We start from the raw sequence: 24128 nt of genomic DNA, 5'->3' as shown, positions 1-24128 counted from the left end.
TTGCAAATAGAATCACAGAACTTAGAGGTTGGAGGGGACCTCCAGAGATCAAGTCTACCCCCCCGTGCCAAAGCAGGATCCCCTAGGGTAGTCCACCCAGGAACACATCCAGGCAGGTTTTGAAACTCTCCAGAGAAGCAGACTCCAGAACCCCCCTCTGCAGCCTCTTCCAGTGCTCTGTCACCTGTAAAGTTTCTCCTCATGTTGAGGTGAAACCTTCTATGTCCAAGTTTGTACCACTGAAAAGAGATTGGCCCCAGCCACTTGACACCCACCCCTCAGACATTTATAGACATTGACCAGATCCCCTCTCAGTCTTCTCTTCTCCAGACTAAACAGCCCCAGGTCTCTCAGTCTCTCTTCATTGTGGAGGTGCTCCAGTTCCCCACTCATCCTCCTGGCTCTAACAATCATCCTGACTCTAAACGAAGCCAACAGTTTGGCAAACAAAAGCAGCTCTTTACATTAACTGCCCTTGTTTGCCTAAATCTGAGCACATTTACATTTGGATACTTCAGTTAACTTCATGTTCTTGCATCCTTCTTACTCCCCATACCTGATCCTCCAGCCTAGATGTGTGCAGTCACTGCTGTGTTGACTTATGTGGTCTCAGTTTGTGAACAGAGTCACAGAGTCATGGAATCATTTTGCTTGGAAGAGACCTTTGGGATCATGAACTCCAACCTTAAACCCAGCTCTGCCAAGTTACTACTAACCTATTTCCCTCAGCACCACATTCACATTTAAATTCCCCCAGGGCTGTGACTCCACTTCCCTGGGCAGCTCTGTCATGGTCCCCTGGAAAGGGACAACCCTTTCCATACAGACATTTTACCTCGTGTTCAACCTAGACTTCCCCTGGCACATCTTGAGGCCATTTCCTCTTATCTCATCACTGGTTACAGGAGAGAAGGGACTGACCCCCACCTCATTCCAACATTTTTCCAGGGGGTTGTAGGGAGCAAGAAAGTCTTCCCTGAACCTCTTTCTTCCCTCCAGGCTGAACACCCTCAGTTCCCTCAGCTGCTCCTCATATTGTTAGATATTGTTGGGATGCCACCGTAGCTCAGCAAGCTCTGACGACCCAGGATACTGCCTCTCGGGGAACTTGGGAAGCTGCTTCCTCACTCCAATCAGCTCTTGAAAGCTGCATCAGCAGTTACAGTCTTGCAGTTCCTCTGTTTGCTGAACCCCCTTGCTGGGAAGGGCTGGTGGAGCAGCCTGCACTTGGCTGCTCTCCCATAGCATGATGAAAGGAGGTGCTATCACAGCCTCTGCATTCCGTTTGGGGTTTCTTAATCCCTTCTTTTGTGGGAAGGCCTTTTCCTCCCTTCCCATTCTCTTTATGATTCTTTCATGTGCCATTTCCTCTGCCTGGCTAACTCCTTTTTTTTTTCTTGAATAAAGAAACAGTTACTCAGACTTTACAGAACATCATTTTACTTTAGCCTCAGCAGAGGGCTTGTGCTGCTAAGGATGGGCAACTCAAAATCACAAAGTCATGGAGCAGTCACCACCTACTTAAATGATAGCATTTACTGTTATGGAAATCATAAAGGTTGTCTCAAATTCATGTGATCCTTTGGTCTAAATAATTTCAACCTCAGAGAAGCTCTCAGACTTTCTTACAGTCATAGAATCATCAAATCAACCAGGTTGGAAGAGACCTCCAAGCTCAGCCAGTCCAACCTAGCACCCAGCCCTGGCCAAGCAACCAGACCATGGCACTAAGTGCCTCAGCCAGGCTTGGCTTCAACACCTCCAGGGACAGCGACTCCACCACCTCCCTGGGCAGCTCATTCCAATGCCAATCACTCTCTCTGCCAACAACTTCCTAACAACATCCAGCCTAGACCTCCCCTGGCATAACTTGAGACTCTGTTCCCTTGTTCTATTGGTTGTTGCCTGGGAGAAGAGGCCAACATGGGGCAATAGTTTGAAGCTGGAGCAGGGTAGATTTAGGTTTAACACCAGGAGGAAGTTCTTCACAATGAGAGGGGTAAAACACTGGAACAGGCTGCCCAGGGATGTGGTTGGGGTCCTGTCCCTGGAGACATTCAAGATCTCCATCCCTGGATGTAAGGATGAAGTTCTTTCCCCCAAGGTTAGTGGAACACTGCATCAGCTCAAACGGCCACAGAGCTCTTTGAGTCTTCGCATCTGGTGGAGCTTGACAAGGCTCTGGGCAATGTGATCTAGTTGAGGGTGCCCCTGCTTACTGCAGAGGAGGTTGGAATAGATGACCTCTGGAGGTCCCTTCCAACCCAAACCATTCAGGTCTTCAAGCAAAGCCTGGATGAGGCACTTAGTGCCATGGTCTGGTTGATTGGATAGGGCTGGGTGCTAGGTTGGCCTGGATGATCTTGGAGGTGTCTTCCAACCTGGTTGACTCTATGATTCTATGATCACTCTATGAAAAATAACAACAGTCCTTTGGGGAGGTTTGAGCTGTTGCTGTCTTCTTCCTCTCTCCACTCTGGAGGGTGAGAGATTCCCTATATCTTCCCATCTTTGCTTCCATGAAAAACAGCCAAACCCACTCTTCCAGGCACTTAATTTATTGCATGTATCATAGAAGAGTTCATCTTTGTTCTTTTCTGTTTTTGAAACAAACCAGTGCAGCTCTGCACTATGACTCTTTTATTATTGCTGCCCCTGGTTGGGTTGTGCTGTTTGTGAGCTCCAGACTCTTAATAAACTCTTGCAGTGGTGAATCGCTTTGACCTCATCGACTCAGAACTGAGAAGCAGTTTTGAGTACTGCAAATGCAAAACATTTTATGCCAGGCAGGTCTGTTAGTAAGACTTTTTTTTAAAGGAAAGGAAAAAAACCCAACTAAACTTAATATGTTTTTTTTTTTTCTATTTTCATGCACAAATATGAGGCTGGAATGGGTTGCTCAGGGAGGTGGTTGAGGCCCCATGGCTGGAGGTGTTTAAAGCCAGGCTGGATGGAGCTCTGGCCAGCCTGCTCTAGGGTAGGGTATCCCTGCCCATGGCAGGGGGGTTGGAACTGGCTGATTCTTGTGGTCCCTTCCAGCCCTGACTGATTCCATGATTCTATGATAAGAGCTGATTTGCCAGTACTGCCCCAGTTTGTCTGCTGGACACCAATACACACTCTTTTTTCCTGCGCCCGTGGAAGAAGCTTGCCCACTCAAAACAGGTCTTTTTGCTTCCAACCCAGAAGACTGAGGGGATCCCCACGACCAAAGCCATGAGATATTTCATGAGGAAGAGAATCAGATCTGGACGACTCATCTGAGTGACCTAGAGCAAAAAAAGAGAGAAAAGATTATAGAATCCATCATCATTCACTCCTCCATTTATTAACTCGTTTAAAAGAACTGCCTCTGCCTTGGGCCAACACAAACATCCACAGGGTGCCTTTGTTTTGGAGCTCCACAGAGCATGACCGAGTGTGTTGCACAGCCGCTGTTAAGTAACACAAAAGATTCAGCTGCTGTGAGGTCTTGGCCTGGATTTGTATTTCTGGCCTTTTGTCTGTGCCCTCAATAACTGGGACATATTTTCTACTCCTCAAATGATAAAGACTTGTTTATCTGATGGAGTTAACCTACATTTATTCAGGTGTTACATTTGCCGTTGGGGAGAAAAAAAACAGTTGAGTGCTTCATGGGATGCTCAGAGGGCTGGAGTGCCTCTCCTGTGGGGACAGGCTGAGAGTTGGGGCTGTGCAGGCTGCAGAAGAGGAGGCTCCCAGGGGACCTTCCTGTGGCCTTCCAGGATCTGAAGTGGGCTACAAAAAAGCTGGGGAGGGACTTCCGAGGCTGTTAGGGAGTGACAGGACTGGGGGCAATGGAGCAAAGCTGGAGGTGGGGAGAGTGAGAGTGGAGGTGAGGAGGAAGTTGTTGAGCAGGAGAGTGGTGAGAGGCTGGACTGGGTTGCCCAGGGAGGTGGTTGAGGCCCCATGGCTGGAGGTGTTTGAGGCCAGGCTGTGTGAGGCTGTGTGCAGCCTGCTCTAGGGTAGGGTGTCCCTGGGCATGGCAGGGGGGTTGGAACTGGCTGCTCCTTGTGGTCCCTTCCAACCCTGACTGACTCTATTATTCTATGGGATGTTCAAGGTTCATCCCAAGTCAGGCTGGAAGGGTCTCTGAGCAACCTGATTTAGCTGAAGATGTCCCTGCTAACTGCAGGGGTGTTGGATTAGGTGACCTTTAAGGGTCCCTTCCAACCAAACTATTCTGTGATTCTATGATCCTTTATTCCTTTACTCCTATGGATTAGACCCACAGTTTCCCTCTCTCCAGAGAAGTTCAGGTGAGAGCATGAAGGATACCACCATCTTCTTACAAGAAGGCTGTAGAGGAAAGGAACTACCTTATTCTGCTGGATTTAACTCTTCTGTAAGCATTCATGTGATGCTGTCACTTGCACTGTGACCGTGGAAGGTACTTGAGATCTCTAACATCCAATGACAAATAAATGGCCTGGAGTATAGAAAGGGGCTCCCTGCTTTTGAGGGAGAGCTGTTCAGAAAAGCTAAATGAGGGATCAGCAGGCAATAAAAGTGACCACAGTGAGGCTGAGTCTGGAGGAATGGGTCTGCAAAACACCTTGGGTGATAACAGGGGCTGAGGTCTATGACCAGAGATGGCACAGAAAAGGAAGAAGAGCCTGTAAGCAGAGAAAGAAAACGAAGCCAGCCAGGACCAAGACAGAATGTGAATGTTAAGCAGATGGCATCAAAGGACAGGGGATGTGATGGCAAGAGCAGAAGGCAGAGAGAAGGCACAGCTTCTATATGGACCACTAAGACAGCAATTGCTTTAACACCTTCTATAATGACACCTTTTTGCTAATATGACCATACAGGCTGGGTGTTAGGAGGAAGTTGTTGGCAGAGAGAGTGATTGGCATTGGAATGGGCTGCCCAGGGAGGTGGTGGAGTCTCTGTGCCTGGAGGTGTTGAAGCAAAGCCCGGATGAGGCACTCAGTGCCATGGTCTGGTTGATTGGCCAGGGCTGGGTGCTAGGTTGGGCTGGATGAGCTCGGAGGTCTCTTCCAACCTGGCTGATTCTGTGATTGTTTGATTGTAGATGGAAAATGAAAATGCAAGTGTCTTGCCCCAGATCACACAGCGCAGTGTGGCAGGCCAAGCAGGACAAGAATTGAGGACCATAGCTGTTCACTTTCAGGGACTACAGGCCCATTTTCAGTGAAAGGCAGACACACAATGAGCATTTTCACAGAATGGGCACATGGATCATCTAGTTCCAGCCCCCCTGCCTTGGCCAGGGACATGCTACTCTAGACCAGGTTGGCCAGAGCCTCATCCAGCCTGATCTTAAACACCTCCAGGGATTCATTTAGTGCCATGGTCTAGTTGACTGGATAGGGCTGGGTGCTAGGTTGGACTGGATGATCTTGGAAGTCTCTTCCAACCCGGTTGATTCTATGATTCTATGCTTTTCCTGAGGTACTTCTTAGAGTTCAGCTGCACCTACTTATAGTTCATCTTCAGAGCTACAAAGATGCCAAGGAGACTGGAGCATCTCTGTGAGGAGGAAAAGCTGAGAGACCTGGGGCTGTATAGCCTGGGAAAGAGCTGACTGAGAGGGGATCTTCTCAATGCTGATCAACAGCTGGAGGGCAGGGGGAAAGAGGGTGGGTTCAGATTCTTTTCAGTGGTGCCCAGCAACAGAACAAGGGGCAACAGGCACAGACTGGAACCCAGGAGGTTTAGCCTGGAAAAGAGGAGGCTCAGGGGAGACCTTATTGCTGTCTACAACTACCTGAGGGGAGGTTGTAGCCAGGAGGAGGTTGCTCAGGTGGACAGCACCAGAACCAGAACAAGAGGACACAGCCTCAAGCTACGCCAGGGGAAATTTAGGCTGGAGGTGAGGAGAAAGTTCTTCCCTGAGAGAGTCATTGGACACTGGAATGGGCTGCCCGGGGAGGTGGTGGAGTCGCCGTCCCTGGAGCTGTTCAAGGCAGGATTGGACGTGGCACTTGGTGCCATGGTCTGGCCTTGAGCTCTGTGGTAAAGGGTTGGACTTGATGATCTGTGAGGTCTCTTCCAACCTTGGTGATACTGTGATACTGTGAAGATGATGGAGCATCGGAAAAGGCTGCCCAGAGAGGCTGTGGAATCTCCTTCTCTGGAGATTCCAAAGGCACCTGAACATTCAAGGTTGGACGTGGCACTTGGTGCCATGGTCTGGCCTTGAGCTCTCTGGTAAAGGGTTGGACTCGGTGATCTGTGAGGTCTCTTCCAACCCTGATGATACTATGATACTATTATGATTTTGGGTGACCTGCTGTGAGTGTCCCTGCTCTAGCAGGGGAGTTGGACCAGATGATCTCCAGATCAACTCCCACCATGCTGGGATTCTGTGATACAAAACCAAAGGAGACCAAGTCTCTTGCCATGTCAGTTTGTTCCTATGAACTGCCAAGCATGGTTTCATCAGTCTCTGCCCCAGGAAAAACACTGATGGTGAAGGTCTGGCTTCACAGAGGTTTTGACTCTACAGCCCTTCCTATCCTTGCAACCATTTAACCATGCAGAACAAGTCTGAAGGCTTTCTAGATGGTTTTGTAATCAATCTGTGAGATTCCACTCAGGAAAAAAAAAATAATGAACAATTACCCACTAAAAAATGGTCCAAGAAAAGAAAGTTCTCCAAAATTAACCTTATTATGTAATTGTATAATGTGCAAATGGGGCCTCAGGTGGAAGGAATGGTGAAGTTAATGAAGGTAATAGCTGGGTAATGCTTGTCTGTGGAGCCTGGCATAACCTCTGGCCTGAAGGGAATTTCCTTTCAGTTCCTGCATTAAGAATAAATCCACAGCTCCAGTGCTGGAGCTCTCAGTTCCTCACTCTGCTCTGAGACATCTTTGATTCTCTGAAACGCTGTGCTTGAGGTCTGAGCCAACAGAAAGCAGGTGCTGTGGTGGGTCCTACTGTCCAGACTGAATGCACTGCATACCCCTGTGGCTAAGGAAATTGTATGACTTCCATGAAAAGAAGATCTCCTCATGATCCACAGAGACCTTACTGTGGCCTTTCAATACTTAAAGGGGCCTATAAGAACGCTGGGACGGACTTCTGAGCAGGAGCTGTTGTGACAGGACAAGGGGTGATGGTTTTAAAGCAGAATCATACAGAATCCTAGAATCAAGCAGGTTGGAAGAGACTTCCAAGCTCATCCAGCCCAACATAGCACCCAGCCCTGGCCAGGCTTTGCTTCAACACCTCCAGGACAGCAACTCCACCACCTCCCTGGGCAGCCCATTCCAATGCCAATCACTCTCTCTGACAACAACTTCCTCCTAACATCCAGCCTAGACCTCCCCTGACACAACTTGAGACTCTGTCCCCTTCTTCTCTTGCTGCTTGCCTGGCAGCAGAGCCCAACCCCACCTGGCTACAGCCTCCCTTCAGGGAGTTGTAGAGAGCAATGAGGTCAGCCCTGAGCCTCCTCTTCTGCAGGCTGCACACCCCCAGCTCCCTCAGCCTCTCCTCACAGGGCTGTGCTCCAGGCCCCTCACCAGCTTCATTGCCCTAAACAAAGTAGTAGTTTTTAAGTAGAAGAGGAGAGATTTAGACTACAAAGAAGGATGAAAGTAGTTTATGCTGAGGGTGGTAGAACACTGGACCCGTCTGCCCAGAGACGTGTTAGATGCCTCACTCCTGGAGACATTCCAGGCCAGGTTGGACTGGGCTCTGAACAACCAGATCTGGTTGAGGGATGACCTTTAAAGGTTCTTTCTCACTCAAACCATTCTGTGATATTATAGCAAATCGGTTGGCATTAAAGCTTCTGGCTAAACATATTTGTGCTGGGTACTAGAAATAATTGCAAGCAGGAACTGAAAGAATTCCATAGCACAAACACTTTCAGGTGAAAGAAGAACATCCTGCCCCTTGCCAAATCAAGTTATGAGCCATCATCACACAGAGTTCTTGAAAATCAGCCTCTTTGCACAGAGCAAGCAACCAATGGAGTAATACAGATGAAACTCCCTGATTGTTCATGCTGAAGTAAGTGCACCTGTTTTAAACAACATCTATTTGCCACTTAGGAGACATTTGTAATCATTAAGAGAGGAAAAAGAAAGCCTGAAATTAGCATTGCAAGCTTATAAAAGTTAAAATACCAGGTGTTCAAACCCAAAGCCTCCATCCCATTTCCCAGACACACAGCACTCATGTAACTTCAAGCCCAGATGCCACTGTTCTCATTGAGTCCCAGCACAGGACCTCTGCAGATCTTCTAGTTCAGCCTCCTCCTAAATGAGCTTTATCCAGAGCAGGTTGCCCAAGGTTACATCCAGGCAGGTTTGGAATCTCTCCAGAGAGGAAGACTCCACAACCTCTCTGGACAGCTTGGTCCAGTGCCCTGGCATCCTTACAGGGAAGTTTTATGTTCTGTTCAGATGGAACCTCCTGGGGTCCAGTTTATCATAGAATCATAGAATCAGCCAGGTTGGAAGAGACCTCCAAGATTATCCAGTCCAACCTAGCACCCAGCCCTGGCCAATCATCCAGACCATGGCACTAAGTGCCCCAGTCAGGCTTGGCTTCAACACCTCCAGGCACACAGACTCCACCACCTCCCTGGGCAGCCCATTCCAATGCCAATCACTCTCTCTGACAACAACTTCCTCCTAACATCCAGCCTAGACCTCCCCTGGCACAACTTGAGACTCTGTCCCCTTGTTCTGTTGCTGGACACCACTGAAAAGAGCCCAGCCCCATCCTCTTGCCCCTGGCCCTTTAGCATCTAATCAGCACTGAGAAGACCTCCTCCCAGGCTGCTCTTCTCCAGGCTAAACAGCTCCAGGTCTCTCAGCCTCTCCACAGAGGTGCTCCAGTCCCCTCAGCATCTTTGTTGCCTCCACTGGACTCACTCCAATAGTTCCATGTGTCTCTTGAACTGTGAAGCCCATAACTGGACTCTTGATGTGGCCTCACTAGGGCAGAGTAGATGAGAAGGAGAATCAGGGTTGGAAGGGACCACAAGGATCATCTAGTTCCAACCCCTGTGCTATGCCCAGGGACACCCTACCCTAGAGCAGGCTGCACACAGCCTCAGCCAGCCTGGCCTTAAACACCTCCAGCCATGGGACCTCAACCACCTCCCTGGGCAACCCAGTCCAGCCTCTCACCACTCTCCTGCTCAACAACTTCCTCCTCATGTCCAGTCTGACTCTCCCCACATCCAGCTTTGCTCCATTCCCTCTAGTCCTGGCACTCCCTGATGTAATGAAAAGTCCTTCCCTATCTTTTTTATAGCCCCCTTCAGATCCTGGAAGGCCACAAGAAGGTCACCTGGGAGCCTCCTCTTCTGCAGCCTGCACAGCCCCAACTCTTTCAGTCTGTGCTCACAGCAGAGCTGCTGCAGCCCTCTCAGCATCCTCCTGGCCCTTCTCTGGACACTCTCCAGCATCTCCACATCCCTCTTGTAATGGAGGCTCCAGACCTGAATGCAGGACTCTAGGTGGGGTCTCAGCAGAGCAGAGTAGAGAGGGACACTCACTTCCCTGGCCCTGCTGGACATGGTGGCCACACTCTTCTTAACACACCCCAGGAGACTACTGGCCTGCTTGGCCATGAGGCCACATTGCTGGCACACAGTTAACTTTTTGCCTGCCAACAACACTCCACTGTCCTTCTCTGCAAAGCTGCTTTCCAGCTACTTTCCAGCAACCCCTAACCTGTCCTGCTCTGGGTGACCCTGCTTTAGCAGGAGTGATGGACTAGATGGCATCTCCAGCCCCTTCCAAGCCCTAGCATTCTCTGACTCTGTGGTTCTATTAACTTCAGCACCCTTAGTGGTCTATTTTAGGACTTTGATGTTAACCACAGGTTATAGATGACAGTAATTTCCCTTGAAATGAGTTCTGTCTGAGCATTAACTTCAATTTTCAGTTTCATCCTGTAAGTAACCCCAGTTGTGAAATGCTAACAAAACCCCTCCACGTGCATCTAAAAATAGAGCCTTGAAAACTGCTTCAGCTGTAAAATAGCTGCCCTCAAATACTATTACCTTTTTGGCACAGATGCAGGACCACCAATCCCATTAGAAAAGCAATCTTTTGAATATCACAGTTCCACAGCAGATGCAACGAGGAAGAAACCCTCTTAGAACTAATACTCCACTTTTAGGCCTGCACCACTCATGTTGCCAGCTGAAATGAGAAGCTGTGAACATCCACTAAGCAATTTAATTCAGCCATTTCTTCTGTTTTCCACTTGGCACCGTTGCCAGACCCTCCTTTATGTCTGTTAACTTCAGTGCTCCCCTCACTATCATCTATTGAAGGCTCCCAAAATACCTCTCGTATATTGGAAAGCCACCAACTCCAACCTAGAGACCCCCACAGATCTCCTCTGGGCCTTCAAAAGCTGTGATAGTACTTTTCTTTCCAGAGAGAAGCCTGTCTTGTAAGCAAGATGCTGGTTTGAACGCAGGAGATGTCTTTCTGTGAGGGCAGATGGTGTCAAGGGTTCAGAAGGCAACCAGTGGCAATGTCATAGAACCAGAGAATTGTCAGAGCTGGGAGGGACCAAAGGGGCATTGTAGCCAGGTGGGGGTGGCCTCTTCTCCCAGGTAACCAGCAATAGAACAAGGGGACACAGTCTCAAGTTGTGCCAGGGTAGGTATAGGCTGGATGTTAGGAGGAAGTTCTTCACAGAGAGAGTGATTGGCATTGGAATGGGCTGCCCAGGGAGGTGGTGGAGGCACTGTCCCTGGAGGTGTTCAAGCAAAGCCTGGATGAGGCACTTAGTGCCATGGTCTAGTTGACTGGATAGGGCTGGGTGCTAGGTTGGACTGGATGATCTTGGAGGTCTCTTCCAACCTGGCTGATTCTATGATTCTATGATTCTATGAATCATCTAGTTCCAACCTCCCTGCCATGGGCAAGGACACCTCACACTACATCAGGTTGCTCTGAGCCAGCCTGGCCTTAAACAATTCCAGGGATGGGGCTTGCACCACCTCTCTGGGAAACCTGTTCCAGTGCCTCATCACCCTCATGGTGAAGAATTTCTTCCTAACATCCATTCTGAATTTCCCCACTTCTAATTTTGCTTCATTTCCCCTAGTCCCATCACTACCTGACATCCAAAAAGTCCCTCCCCAGCTTTCCTGTAGGCCCCCTTCAGATACTGGAAGGCCACAGTAATGTCTCCTTGGAGCCTTCTCCTCTCCAGACTGCACAGCCCCAACTCTTTCAGTCTGTCCTCATAGCAGAGCTGCTCCAGCCCTCTGAGCATCCTCCTGGCCCTTCTCTACACCTTCCAGTATGTCCATATCTTTCTTATAATGGGGCTCCAGAACTGGATGCAGTACTCCAGGTGGGGACTCAGCAGAGCACAGCAGAGGGGGAGAATCACCTCTCTGGCCCTGCTGGCCACACTTCTGCTGCTGCAGCCCAGGCTCTGCTTGGCTTTCTGGGCTGCAAGTGCACACTGCTGGCTCTTGTTGAGATTCTCCTCCAGCAGCACCCCAAGTCCCTCTCCCCAGGGCTGCTCTCAAGTCATAGAATCATAGAATCAACCAGGTTGGAAGAGACCTCCAAGATCATCCAGTCCAACAGGATTTGATGTCCTTCAAGATGAGAACCTCTCTTAGAGTAAAGATAACTCTGGTGGTGAATCACCATTTTCCTTCACACCTAACTGCACTCCCAGAGATGCAAGAGGGGTTCATGCACTCCAGCAACACGAAAACTCAGGGCAATCTCAATCCCAAACACAGGCTGGGCAGAGAATAGATAAAGAGCAATCTTGATGGGAGGTACTTGGGAGTGCTGGTTGGTGACAATCTCTAACTGAGCTAGAATAGTGCAGCCCAAAAGGCTAACTGTATCCTGGGCTGCATCCAAAGTAGCATGGCCAGCAGGTCAAGAGGGGGTGATTCTACCTCTCTGTACCCCTCTCGTGAGACCCCACCTGCAGTGCTGTGTCCAGCTCTGGAGCCTCCAATGACAAGGAACTGTTATAGCAGCTCCAGAGGATGGCCACAAAGATGATCAGGGAACTGTAACAACTCTCTTAAGAGGACAGGCTGAAAGAGTAGAGGTTATTCAGTCAGGAGAAGAGAAGGCTTTGGGGAGCCCTTAGAGCAATCTTACAGCATTTGAAAGTGGCCTACAAGATAGCTGGAGAGGGGACTTATACAGGGGCAGGTTGACATGTTGAAGGGTAATGGTTTCACACTGGAAGAAGCTTTTCTTTTGCACTACATTAGGAAAAAAGTCTTCATCATGGGGTTGGAGAGGCACCAGAACAAGTTTCCAAGAGAAACTGGAGCCTGCAACCCTGGAATTTTTCAAAGCCAGACTGGACAGGGCTTTGAGCAGCCTGGTTTAATAGTAGGTGTCCCTGCCCATGGCAGAGATTTGAACTAGATGATCTAAAAGGTTTCTTCCAATCCAAACCATTCCACAATTCTATGACTCTATGAAGTTGGCAGTTTAGCAAATCCAGTGCAAATAAGTTCTTGAGTGCCAGCCTGTTGGCTGCACACTGAGTTGGACCCGCTGCAAAGGCAGCCACATACAAAGGTGTGATAGGAAAGCCTTGATGGGCTTCATGCGGACACCTGCTTGAGTGCTTGATTGGATGGATCTGAGTCTCTGAGCTGAATATGCCTTGCTGGGCAGCTCTAGGCCTTCAGAGGTATTCAGTTAATGAGAACAAAACCAAAGCAACAAGATAGAGGTTTGGGTTTGTGTGCTCTAGACTCGTCTCCTCTCTGTTCAGACACGTCTCACAAGCAGCACAGGCACCAGTGTTTCACCCAGTGAAGACCAACAAACATGTCCTGTCAGCTACAGAGATTGCAGATGTGATAGAGAGATTTCTCTAACCTGTTTCTCCCCTCCCAGCTGCTGGGTTGGAGCAGCAGCGGGGTTGGCACAGATCATCAAACAGAAATGTCTTTTCTGTTGTGACTCCAGGAAGATGCTAGTTTGAATCCTTTGTTTCCCAACTGAAACACACAGTGGCAGGTGTTCAGAAAGGAGGTTAAACCCATCAATTTCAGCATTCCTCCAGGGGAAAAAAACTGCTGCTTTATAGGCACACTGTTCACTTAAGATGTTTATATAACTAATTTCTGACTGTTTTCCCCTTCTGCCCCCAAACCATCAATCAGGGCTGCTTTTTAGTGGCAGAGACCAGTGGCCTTTCCTCACTCAAATGTATGAAACAGCAAATTAATGAGCTTGCTGCATATGTGAAGTGAAAGCACAAGCACAACACCTGTCCCCCTCCTCTGGGGCATGGTTGCACAGTAAGGCTGATCATTTGATATTTCCCTAAGGATAAAAAGCAATGAAATTCAAATTAACCCATCCCTTTGTTGAAAACCAGAGAATTGGGGGAAAGACCAAAGGGAATCTGATCCAATGTTCTCACTTTCATAACCATTTCCATCACTGTCATTGCTTTGAGATGCACAATATTACACCCACGGTGCTTGTCTCCCAGGAAAATGGAGTAGTATTTGTCACTGTAAAATAAAACTCTTCTTCCAGGTCACTAAAACCCTGCAACTGGCTTGCTTTGCTCTTGGCTAACAAACTAATCCATGCCACCATTCTAGCTGTTGGGCTGCACAAGCTGAAGAACTGAGCAACTTGGAAGCATCAGAGAAAAAGGTGAGAGACTTGGAGCACAGCCCTGGGAGGAGAGGCTGAGGGAGCTGGGGGTGTGCAGCCTGCAGAAGAGGAGGCTCAGGGCTGACCTCATTGCTGTCTACATCTATCCAAAGGGAGGCTGTAGCCAGGTGGGGTTGGGCTCTGCTGCCAGGCAAGCAGCAACAGAACAAGGGGACACAGTCTCAAGTTGTGGCAGGGGAAGTCTAGGCTGGGTGTTAGGAGGAAGTTGCTGTCAGAGAGAGTGATTGGCATTGGAATGGGCTGCCCAGGGAGGTGGTGGAGTCAACTTCAAGACTGGCTGGGGCACTTAGTGCCATGGTCTGGTTGATTGTCCAGGGCTGGATGCTAGGTTGGACTGGATGAGCTTGGAGGTGTCTTCCAACCTGGTTGATTGTATGATTCTGTGATCATCCAGTGCCAACTCCCCTGCCATGGGCAGGGAAACCTCACACAAGATCAGGTTGCTCAGAACCACATCCAGCTTAGACTTAAAAACTTCCAGGACTGGAGCTTGCACCACCTCTCGGGGCAACCTGTTCCAGTGTCTCACCACCCTCATGGTGAAGAACTTCCTAACATCCAATCCGAATCTCCCCACTTCTAGTTTTGCTCCATTCCCCCTAGTCCCATCCCTACCCAACAGCCTCAAAAGTCCCTCCCCAGCTTTCCTGCTCTCGGTTGCACTCTCCTTGGCTACAGCAGCATGAGAGCACCATGCTTTAATTCTGCCCACTGGCTGACTTTAAAAGCATTAAACTCTTAAGATAATTATGAAGAAGCATTACTAACTCTTCCCCAGACTTCCTTAATAACTCCTGAGTTGCCTAGAGTGGAAATTAAAGCCAAGTGATCACCTTATGCAAGGCTTGGGCCAGTAACAGATAGCTCTGGAACCTAACCCAAGCCAAAAATCAATAAATAAGGCACTGTAAGAAATGCTTAGAAAATTACCATCTTAATGGGACTGCAGCCTCTTCTGCAGGAAACCTGCTCACCACAGAAATGAAGTGTCAGCCCAGGAACTGTGGATCCATCTCACCATGCCAAACTCATTCTGCAATAGTTTTTTTGGCAAGAATTTAATGGCTATGAATGCCTAAAAAAAATTACATCTTTACTGCCCTGGTTTGAGCTACAACAGAGCTAATTCTGTTCAGTGATTTTACTTCTCAGCTCAGTGTCCTCTCAGTGAAAGCACTTTCTGAAGCTAATGGCATGTTTGCACAGGCAGTGGCTGCTGCTAGCAGTGATAACAGATTCAAAGGTGGTATTAGGTTGGAAGAAACCCTCAAAGGTCGTTTTGTCCAACTCCCCTGCAGCCAGCAGGGACACCTCCAACTAGATCTGGCTGCCCAAGGCCACACTGACCCTGATCCTGAAAGTCTCTGGGGATGGGGCCTCAACCACATCCCTGAGGAACCTGGTCCAGTATTTTACCACTCTCACTGTAAAGAACTTCCTCCTGATGTCCAACCTAAAGCTACCCTGATCCAGTTTCAATCCATTGCCCCTCATCCTTCCCCACTCTTCCTGTAGGTCCCCTTCAGATACTAAAACTAGTTATAAAGTCTCCTTGGAGCCTTTTCTCCAAGCTGAACAGTCCAATTCTTTCAACCTGTCTTCATAACACTGATGTTTATCTAGCAAGGACTGGAGTACAGAAAGGCTCTGGCTCCTGTGAAAACCAAGGTCACTGCTAAACCTTGGGATGCACCTTAGGGATGCACTAAGTAAGTGGTGGCATGTGCAGGGAGGAGTGCACAGGACAGGTGACCCTAAACTGACCAGCAGGAGATTCCATTTTATGTATGTCATATTCAGTATAAAGCTGAGAGATCACAGGCTCACAGGATATTAGGGGTTGGAAGGGACCCAAGGAGATCATCCAGTCCAACCCCCCTGACACAGCAGGGCCACACAATCTAGCACAGATCACAGAGGAACACATCCAGACAGGTCTTGAAAGGCTCCAGAGAAGGAGACTCCACAACCTCTCTGGGCAGCCTGTGCCAGTGCTCTGGGACCCTTACAGTAAAGAAGTTCCCCCTTGTGTTGAGGCAGAACCTCCTGTGCTGCAGCTTACACCCATTGCTCCTTGTCCTATCACAAGGAGCAGTGACCAGAGCCTGTCACCTGCCCTGCCCCCACCCCCAGATGCTTATAAACATTACTTAAATCCCCTCTCAATCTTCTCTTCTCAAAGCCCTTCTTCAACAGCTGGTGTCTGAGGAGGACTCTTTTAATTCTTCTGCCTCCAGTCCCCATCTGTGTGCTCCTGAAGCCAGGTCCAGAATCCAGTTGCTGTCTGCTGCTGAGTCCAGCCTGGGACTTCCCCAGTGCCTGCCCAGAGCATCAGCAGTGACACTAACCTAATTGCCACAAGGGGTTGGGGTTGATATTGGGTTTGCATATATTTGTATATATTTAATTTGATTGTTATTGTTTCCATTAAAACTGTTTTAGTGTTCTTTTCCAACCTATAAATCTCTCTTATTCCCATTGGGAAGGGAGAGGAGTTCATAGCATCTGTCACCCATTTAGTGGCCAGCTCAGCCCTACCTCTTACCAAAGCTGCCTCTGCAGAACATTCCAAATGCAAATCATTCTGTTATAGAAAAGTCTCTCGAGTTTCTATGACATTCATGGGGGGGAGAAATATACATATATATGGGAAAGAAATCATTCCTTTGGCAGAAGAACTGCACTGATTTCCAGCAGCAGCCATCCCCTGTCTGCATTGTGCCAGGGGAACACACTGGAGTCTAAATCATCCTCTGGAAAAACAGCTCGGATAAAGAATGGCAGAGCAGAGAGCGACCCCTTCCAAGGTACTGCTGCCAGGTTTCCTCATCCATCTCCTTCCTGAAAAGGGATCCCAGAGGACGACTAAAAAGGTCCTGACTCATGACTGGAGTCTAATAACTTGCCTGCAACATTTTGCCCTTCAGCCCCTGCAGTTAGTCACAGTGTCAGTCAGCAGCAATAGGCAAGAAGTCGTCTGGTGTCCGTGGGGTGGGAACGCAGGCGGCTACGGCTTCAGCGATCATCTCACAACCACCTTGAGACAGGCTGATTCTGTAGCTTCAGGAGACTGCTTCTGGGAGAATGCCCTGTTTAGCAAGGCAAAGCTGCTTCTCAGTGAAGCTGTCAGGGTGTCTGCTCATTCGGGGCTTTATCTTGAAGCAGAAGACAGCATTCAATCACAGTAACTCACTTTTTAAGTGCTCCCCAGAGATTGCAATTAAAGAGACTGGCCAAGCACTTGCCTTCTGTTTCACCACCACGAGGAACTGGGATCATCAGTCTCTTAGCACGAAGGGGAGACTCAGGGGAGACCTTATCCCTCTACAGCTCCCTGAAAGGAGGTTGGCATGAGGTGGGGATTGGTCTCTCTGACACAAGATGAGAGGAAATGGCTTTGAGTTGTGCCTGGGGGAAGTTTGGTTTGGACTTCAGGGAAAAAAATCAGATTTAGATTTAATACTAGGAAAAAATTCTTCACTAAGAGAGTGGTTAAGTCCTGAAATGAGGAAGTGGTGGAACCACTGTCCCTGGAGACACTCAAAAAACATGTGGATGTGGTGATGAGGGACATGGGTTAGAGGTGACCTGGCACTGCTGGATTCATGGTCAGACTTGATGATCTTGGTGGCCTTTTTCAACCTTAAAGATCCTACAATTGGATGATATAGTCCATATAATACTATTCAATATTATAATACTGGGCATTAAGCACAGGAAAAGCAAGTCTACTTGAGTGGACTACCCATGAGAGACCTGGACCTCTTTTCTTGTGGACATGTGGAAGCTGAAGTGGGACATTCTTATGAGAGAAAAAAGCAGACAAGTCCCCATCTGCCACATAGTTGTTTTCCTCAGCACAGCTTATCCTCCCTCCTGTCACCAGATTAAAAGGATCACATCATGATTCCTGAACATATTGCTCACTGTGAATCATTTCAGCCCTTCTCTGGAATACTTTTTCTTGGATGAGTTGTAGCTGTCTGACCTCATAGATTCAAGAATCCACAAACCATTTTTTCCCCTACAGATCTGTGACTAACGAAGAATCACAGAATCAAGCAGGTTGGAAGAGACCTCCAAGATCATCCAGTCCAACCTAGCACCCAGCCCTATCCAGTCAACTAGACCATGGCACTAAGTGCCTCAGCCAGGCTTGGCTTCAACACCTCCAGGCACAGCAACTCCACCACCTCCCTGGGCAGCCCATTCCAATGCCAATCACTCTCTCTGACAACAACTTCCTCCTAACATCCAGCCTAGACCTCCCCTGCCACAGCTTGATACTCTGTCCCCTTCTTCTCTTGCTGCTTGCTTGCAAGAAGAGCCCAACCCCACCTGGCTACAGCCTCCCTTCAGGGAGTTGTAGAGAGCAATGAGGTCAGCCCTGAGTCTCCTCTTCTGCAGGCTGCACACCCCCAGCTCCCTCAGCCTCTCCTCACAGGGCTGTGCTCCAGGCTAGCAATGGGTGGAAGCTGGAGCATGGCAGGTTCCATGTGAAGATAAAGAAAAACCTTTTCACTGTGACGGAGACAGAGCACTGGAACAGGCTGCCCAGAGGGGCTGTGGAGACTCTTTCTCTGGGGACATTCAAAACTCAACTGGATGTGTTCCTGTGAGGAGTACTCTAGGTGATCCTGCTCTGGCAGTGAGGTTGGACTCAATGATCTTTGGAGGTGCCTTGCAACCCAAACATTCTGTGCTTCTGTAATTATGATCACTGAGTGCAACCATTAACCCTGTGCTGCCACTACACCCCTCAACCAGGTCCCTCAGCACCACATCTATATGGTGACCTTCTTGTGGCCTTTCGGTATCTGAAGGGGGCCTACAAAAAAGCTGTGGAGGGACTTTTGAGGTTCCCAGCGAGTGACAGGACTGAGGGGAATGGAGCAAAGCTGGAGGTGGGGAGAGTCAGCCTGGAGGTGAGGAGGAAGTTGTTGAGCATGAGAGTGGTGAGAGGCTGGACTGGGTTGCCCAGGGAGGTGGTTGAGGCCCCATGGCTGGAGGTGTTTAAGGCCAGGCTGGCTGAGGCTGTGTGCAGCCTGCTCTAGGGTAGGGTGTCCCTGGGCATGGCAGGGGGGTTGGAACTGGCTGCTCCTTGTGGTCCCTTCCAACCCTGACTGATTCTCTGATAATTACTGGCAAATCTGTCAAATTAAGGACACTGAGAGGTTGCTGCAGTAAGTTGCATGCGCCAGATTTGTCCCACAGCCAGTTGGAAGCTCCCTCTTGCCATTCAGAAAAAAACATAGTTTTGGTTTGGGTTTGTTTTGTTGTTTGGTTGGTTGGGTTTTTTTGCTATTAATACTTCATTAGAATACAAACAGCAAGGAAAAATTGGTCAGAAAATCTGATTTCTGTCAGTCTTGCTGTGTGGACTAAAATAATTCTAGCCCAAATATTCCTTTTGGCCACAGAAATTATTTCTTGAATTTATTCACTGCTTCCAATAAAAGAATTTAGCAAGCTTACACCACCCAGGCAGAAGATTTATCCCCATTAATACACTCCTGCTACTTGACTGAAAGACACAGAACACTGGAAACATCCTGAGTCAAGTCAAGCCTTGGCACACAAGCTTATCCTCAAATCATGAGCTCCCCCCTCATTTCATCACCTAATTATCTAATTCCCAGCTGAAGCTTACTCAGGGCCATGTTATCACTCTGCCAGCATTGCCATTTGACTTTAACAGCCCTTGGTTATAGAATCATAGAATGGTTTAGGTTAGAGGGGATCTCTCTCTCATCCAGTTCCACCCCCCCACTGTAGGCAGGGACACCTCCCACTAGAGCAGGTTGCTCAAGACCTCATCCAACCTGGCCTTAAACACCTCCAGGGAGGAAGCAGCCACAACCTCCCTGGGCAACCTGTGTCAGTGTCTCACCACCCTCACTGGAAAGAACTTCCTCCTAACATCCAGTCTAAATCTCCCCTCTGCCAATTAAAACCCATTCCCCCTCATCCTGTCATTACAAGACCTTGTCAATAGTCCCTCCCCAGCCTTCCTGCAGGTCCTCTTCAGATACTGGAAGGCCACTCTAAGGTCTCCTCAAATCCTTCTCCAGGCTGAAGAGCCCAAACTTTCTCAGCCTGTCCTCATAGCAGAGCTGCTGCAGCCCTCTCAGCATCTTCGTGGCCTCCTCTGGACTTGCTCTAACAGTTCCATGTCCCTCTTGTGCTGGGGGCTCCAGAACTGTGCAGAGTACTCCAGGTGGGGTCTGACGAGAGCAGAGTAAAAGGGGAGAATAACCTCCCTTGCACTTCTCTTGCTGCAGCCCAGGACATGGTTGCTGTCTGGGCTACATGTGCATGCTGTTGGCTCATGTTGGGCTTTTCATCAACCCAGATCCCCAGGTCCTCTTCCTCAGGGCTGCTTTCATAGAAGTCCATTTTCATTTGGACTTCTAAACCTCCAACTGCAGCCCTTCTCACTCATCTTGTGCAAGTCTTTGTACACTCTTACACCTCCTATCCCAAATATGAGCTCAAACAGAGTCTCATTCCTGTCACCCCTTCATTACTCTTTCATTTATTTTTCCTTTCTCCATAGCCTTTTTGGACCCAACACAACCCAGACAATCACATAATGGCCTACAGAAAAAAGGCAGCTGCGTGTGAGGTTATATTTGTTCCAATAATGGTTCAGAAAGAGTAACTGCCACACTGTGAAACTGCTGGAGGTGAAGTCAGAAGAAACAGAGTAATTGTGTAAAGATGCAAATAACAGCCAAAGCACAGCTTAAGGGGAAAAGGTACAGAACTTAGGGGAGAAGAAACAATTCTAGCAAACACAGTGTTTGTGAAATAGTTCTGATCCTCCCCAGACAGAAACTCTTTGGCTCAAGGCTGCCTTTTTCAGGTTAGAGTATGAACACAGCTGGGGGAGGGCTAGGATGGATGTTAGGAGGAAGTTGTTGTCAGAGAGAGTGATTGGCATTGGAATGGGCTGCCCAGGGAGGTGGTGGAGTCACTGTCCCTGGAGGTGTTGAAGCCAAGCCTGGCTGAGGCACTTAGTGCCATGGTCTGGTTGATTGGACCGGGCTGGGTGCTAGTTTGGACTGGATAATCTTGGAGGTCTCTTCCAACCTGCTTGATTTGATGATTCTATCATTGGCCAGGGCTGGGTGCTAGGTTGGACTGGAAGATCATGAAGGCCTCTTCCAACCTGGTTGATTCTATGATTCTATTTTGACACCACCATCACCTGGAACTCCACCTGAAAGTCCAGCGACACAGTGATAATGATCAATGAAAGCATTGCTATGCAGAGTTTCCAAATGCAAATCATAGACAACTTCCTTTAATTTGTTAAAATGAGAAACAAAATCTTCTAGGTGACTGGAGAGGCTGAGGGAGCTGGGATTGTTTAGCCTGGAGAAGAGGAGGCTCAGGGGTGACCTTATTGCTGTCTACAACTACCTGGCCAGGAGGAGGTTGCTCTCTTCTCTCAGGTGGCCAGCACCAGAACGAGAGGACACAGCCTCAGGCTGTGCCAGGGGAGATTTAGGCTGGAGGTGAGGAGAAAGTTCTTCCCTGAGAGAGTCATTGGACACTGGAATGGGCTGCCCGGGGAGGTGGTGGAGTCGCCGTCCCTGGAGCTGTTCAAGGCAGGACTGGACGTGGCACTTGGTGCCATGGTCTGGCCTTGAGCTCTGTGGTAAAGGGTTGGACTTGATGATCTGTGAGGTCTCTTCCAACCCTGATGATACTGTGATACTGTGACTGCAGCCTTGAGTCTGGACAGTTAAGAATGATTGCTGCTTCAAAACCAGAGAAATCAGACCTGACTTGGGCTTTTGTTGCTATTTTAATAGCAAGTAAAAGAGTCAGTGGGAAAAGAACTTCCTTCCTAATCAGAATTAAAGGCTGTTCTGGATAGAAAGCAGGCTTGTTAAGAAGAGAATGGAACAAAACTGAGAACTCAAACCCAGCAAGATCTGACCTTCTTTGGCAAGTCACTCAGCAAAATATTGAATACAAAGAAAGGGGGGGTTAGGGGGAAGATGACCTTGAGGATTCATACTTGGGTGCTAGTACCTGTGAAGAAAATGGTTGAGAAATCAACATTTCCCTTTGTCTCTAGCTGAGTCAATCCAATTAAAACCCCAGCCAGCAGTGAGTCATGGGGATGAAATGATTGCTTTCACTCAATATGGTAATTGACTGGAAATTGCATACGTGCCAAGGTGAGATAAGAGAATACATTGCATCTGATGTAGGATTTATCAAAGCCCTGGATGTGTGAGGAGGAGACAGGGCTGGTGTTATTAATGCTGCAAAGGAGTATGCTGAGAAATTAACTTGAGTGTATTCTTCCTCTTGAATAGATTCTATTTCCCAAGCACAAACCCGGAGAAATTAACTGTATCACTGCTAGGGAGCTGTAATGCTGTGATCACTGTTACTCTGTGCCCACACGACTTTTGTTTTTGAATGCAGCCCAACTGATCGTTCCCATTTGCTCAGTCTCTACCGAGGAAGCAGCAATATAGAAACACTCTTTTATCTCAACCTCTTTTTTGTTTCTCTTTTTTTTTTTTCATGAGGACAGGATAATTACATGCAACAAGAAGCAATTCCTCAGGGCAGATTTAAGCAAATCCATTACCTCTTCTAAGAGGAATTCTAAACAATAACTAATGAAAAAGAGTGGGGGGAGGGGGAGGAGCACTCTAGCTACATAGACATCACTAAATACATTCTCTTTATGCCTGTGCCACACGCAAACGGTGCAAAGACGTTTCTTAACAAAGGCTCTTTTCTGCAGCCAGCTTAGTGTGCTCCCCCACATGTTTCTGAAGCCTCACTCTTCACACAGATGGCAAAACAGCTGAGACATTTGGTATTTAAAAAGATAGTGGCTGCACCCCTCTCTATTAGCGCTGAAAATGCCCAAACCTGGGAAATGCCACATACTGCAGCCGCTAAAAATGGGCAAACTCCATCCCGACTGAACCAGCATCCCGAAACCACAGAGTAGGTCTCAATGATTAGTTCTCACCGCTGGTTTTTTGGGGGGTTTGTTTTTTGGTGGGATGTTTGCAAGCCCCATCCTTTCTTCTCTTCGGTCCGCCTGTGTAATTGTTCTAAAGCACTTGTGCATGAAAATAAAGCCTGTGTCAACAGGGGCTACACCGCACCCACGATGCAGCCATGGGAAAAGACAGCCTGCTGCAAGAGCTGCTCTGAACTGCGGGCGAGTCAGCGTGGCCAGCACTAAACATAAAGGTTCTGCACTGAATTCTAACATCAGGATGAACTGGAGGAGGAAAAAGTACTATAAAAGCAGAATATAGCAACAGAATTTTGTTCTTCTTCTCTTTTTTTGCATCTGCAGAACTTCAACTGGAACTTCAAGCAGCTTGTCTCAATGTCTCATTTGCTTCTGCACAATTTTTATTTCAAAGAACAGAATTCTTTGGGTTTCTTTTTTTTTTGTGTGTGTGTTTTTTTTGTTTTGGAGTGGAGTGGGACAGAGGAGCTGCATCTGCAAAACTACAGAGATCTGCTGGAGAGGGTCCAGGGGAGGGCTACGAGGATGATTACGAGACTGGAGGGCATGGCTTATGTGGGGAGGCTGAGAGACCTGGGGCTGCTTAGTCTGGAGAAGAGATGACTGAGAGGGGATTTGATAAACGTTTGTAAGGATCTGAAGGCTGGGGTCCAGGAGCAGGGGGACAGGCTCTGCTCACTGCTCCCTGGGATAGGACAAGGAGCATTGGGTGTAAGTTGCAGCACAGGAGGTTCTGCCTCAACACAAGGGGGAACTTCATTACTGTGAGGGTCCCAGAGCACTGGAATAGGCTCCCCAGAGAGGTTGTGGAGTCTCCTTCTGTGGAGCCTTTCAAGGCCTGTCTGGATGCGTTCATCTGTGATCTGTGCTAGATTGTGTGGTCCTGCTCTGGCAGGGGGGTTGGACTGGATAATCTCCTTGGGCCCCTTCCAACCCCCTAACATCCTGTGATCCTGTGAACTTAGAGCAGCTTCTCTCAATGTCTCATTTGCTTCTGCACAATTTTTATCTCAAAGTAGGCACTACGAGCTACATTATTCATCCAGGCTGGATGAGGCTGTGGCCAGCCTGCTCTAGGGTAGGGTGCCCCTGGCCATGGCAGGGGGGTTGAAACTAGATGATCCTTGTGGTCCCTTCCAACCCTGACTGATTCTATGATTCTAGAGTGAAGTGACAGCAGAGACTAAACATTCCCCTGCTCTTGCCTCTCAGCCCACCATTACTTTGCCACCACAGTCTCTTTGCTGTTGGCACCTGTTCAGAAGAAAGCTTCCTGGTGTTGAAAGGGTGCCATGGGCACTACATTTAATATTACTATACCCAACAAAAGGGTTCTGCTCAACGGCTACAGACAGTCTCTGCTTTTGGTAATCTTCCTGCTGTGTTTGCTGAGGGCACCAGGCATAAAGCAAAGAGAGGACAAAGCCACACCAAGAGGGAACTAAACA

At 48.5% G+C, this 24128-nt stretch overlaps 1 protein-coding gene across 1 annotated transcript in view; it reads right to left on the bottom strand.

Moving 5' to 3' along the window:
* FZD3 (frizzled class receptor 3) overlaps nucleotides 1-24128 on the bottom strand; it is an 88219-nt gene that overhangs the window by 13263 nt on the left and 50828 nt on the right. Inside the window, exon 5 of the mRNA XM_064146653.1 lies at nucleotides 3121-3269. Coding sequence (XP_064002723.1) covers nucleotides 3121-3269 — 149 coding nt within the window. The remainder of the gene's footprint in view (nucleotides 1-3120; nucleotides 3270-24128) is intronic.

Source organism: Pogoniulus pusillus, chromosome 7 (genome assembly GCF_015220805.1).
Source record: "Pogoniulus pusillus isolate bPogPus1 chromosome 7, bPogPus1.pri, whole genome shotgun sequence".
NCBI classification, from domain to species: domain Eukaryota; kingdom Metazoa; phylum Chordata; class Aves; order Piciformes; family Lybiidae; genus Pogoniulus; species Pogoniulus pusillus.
Note: the sequence above shows the minus strand (reverse complement) of the source record. Positions and strands in the feature narration are given on the sequence as shown.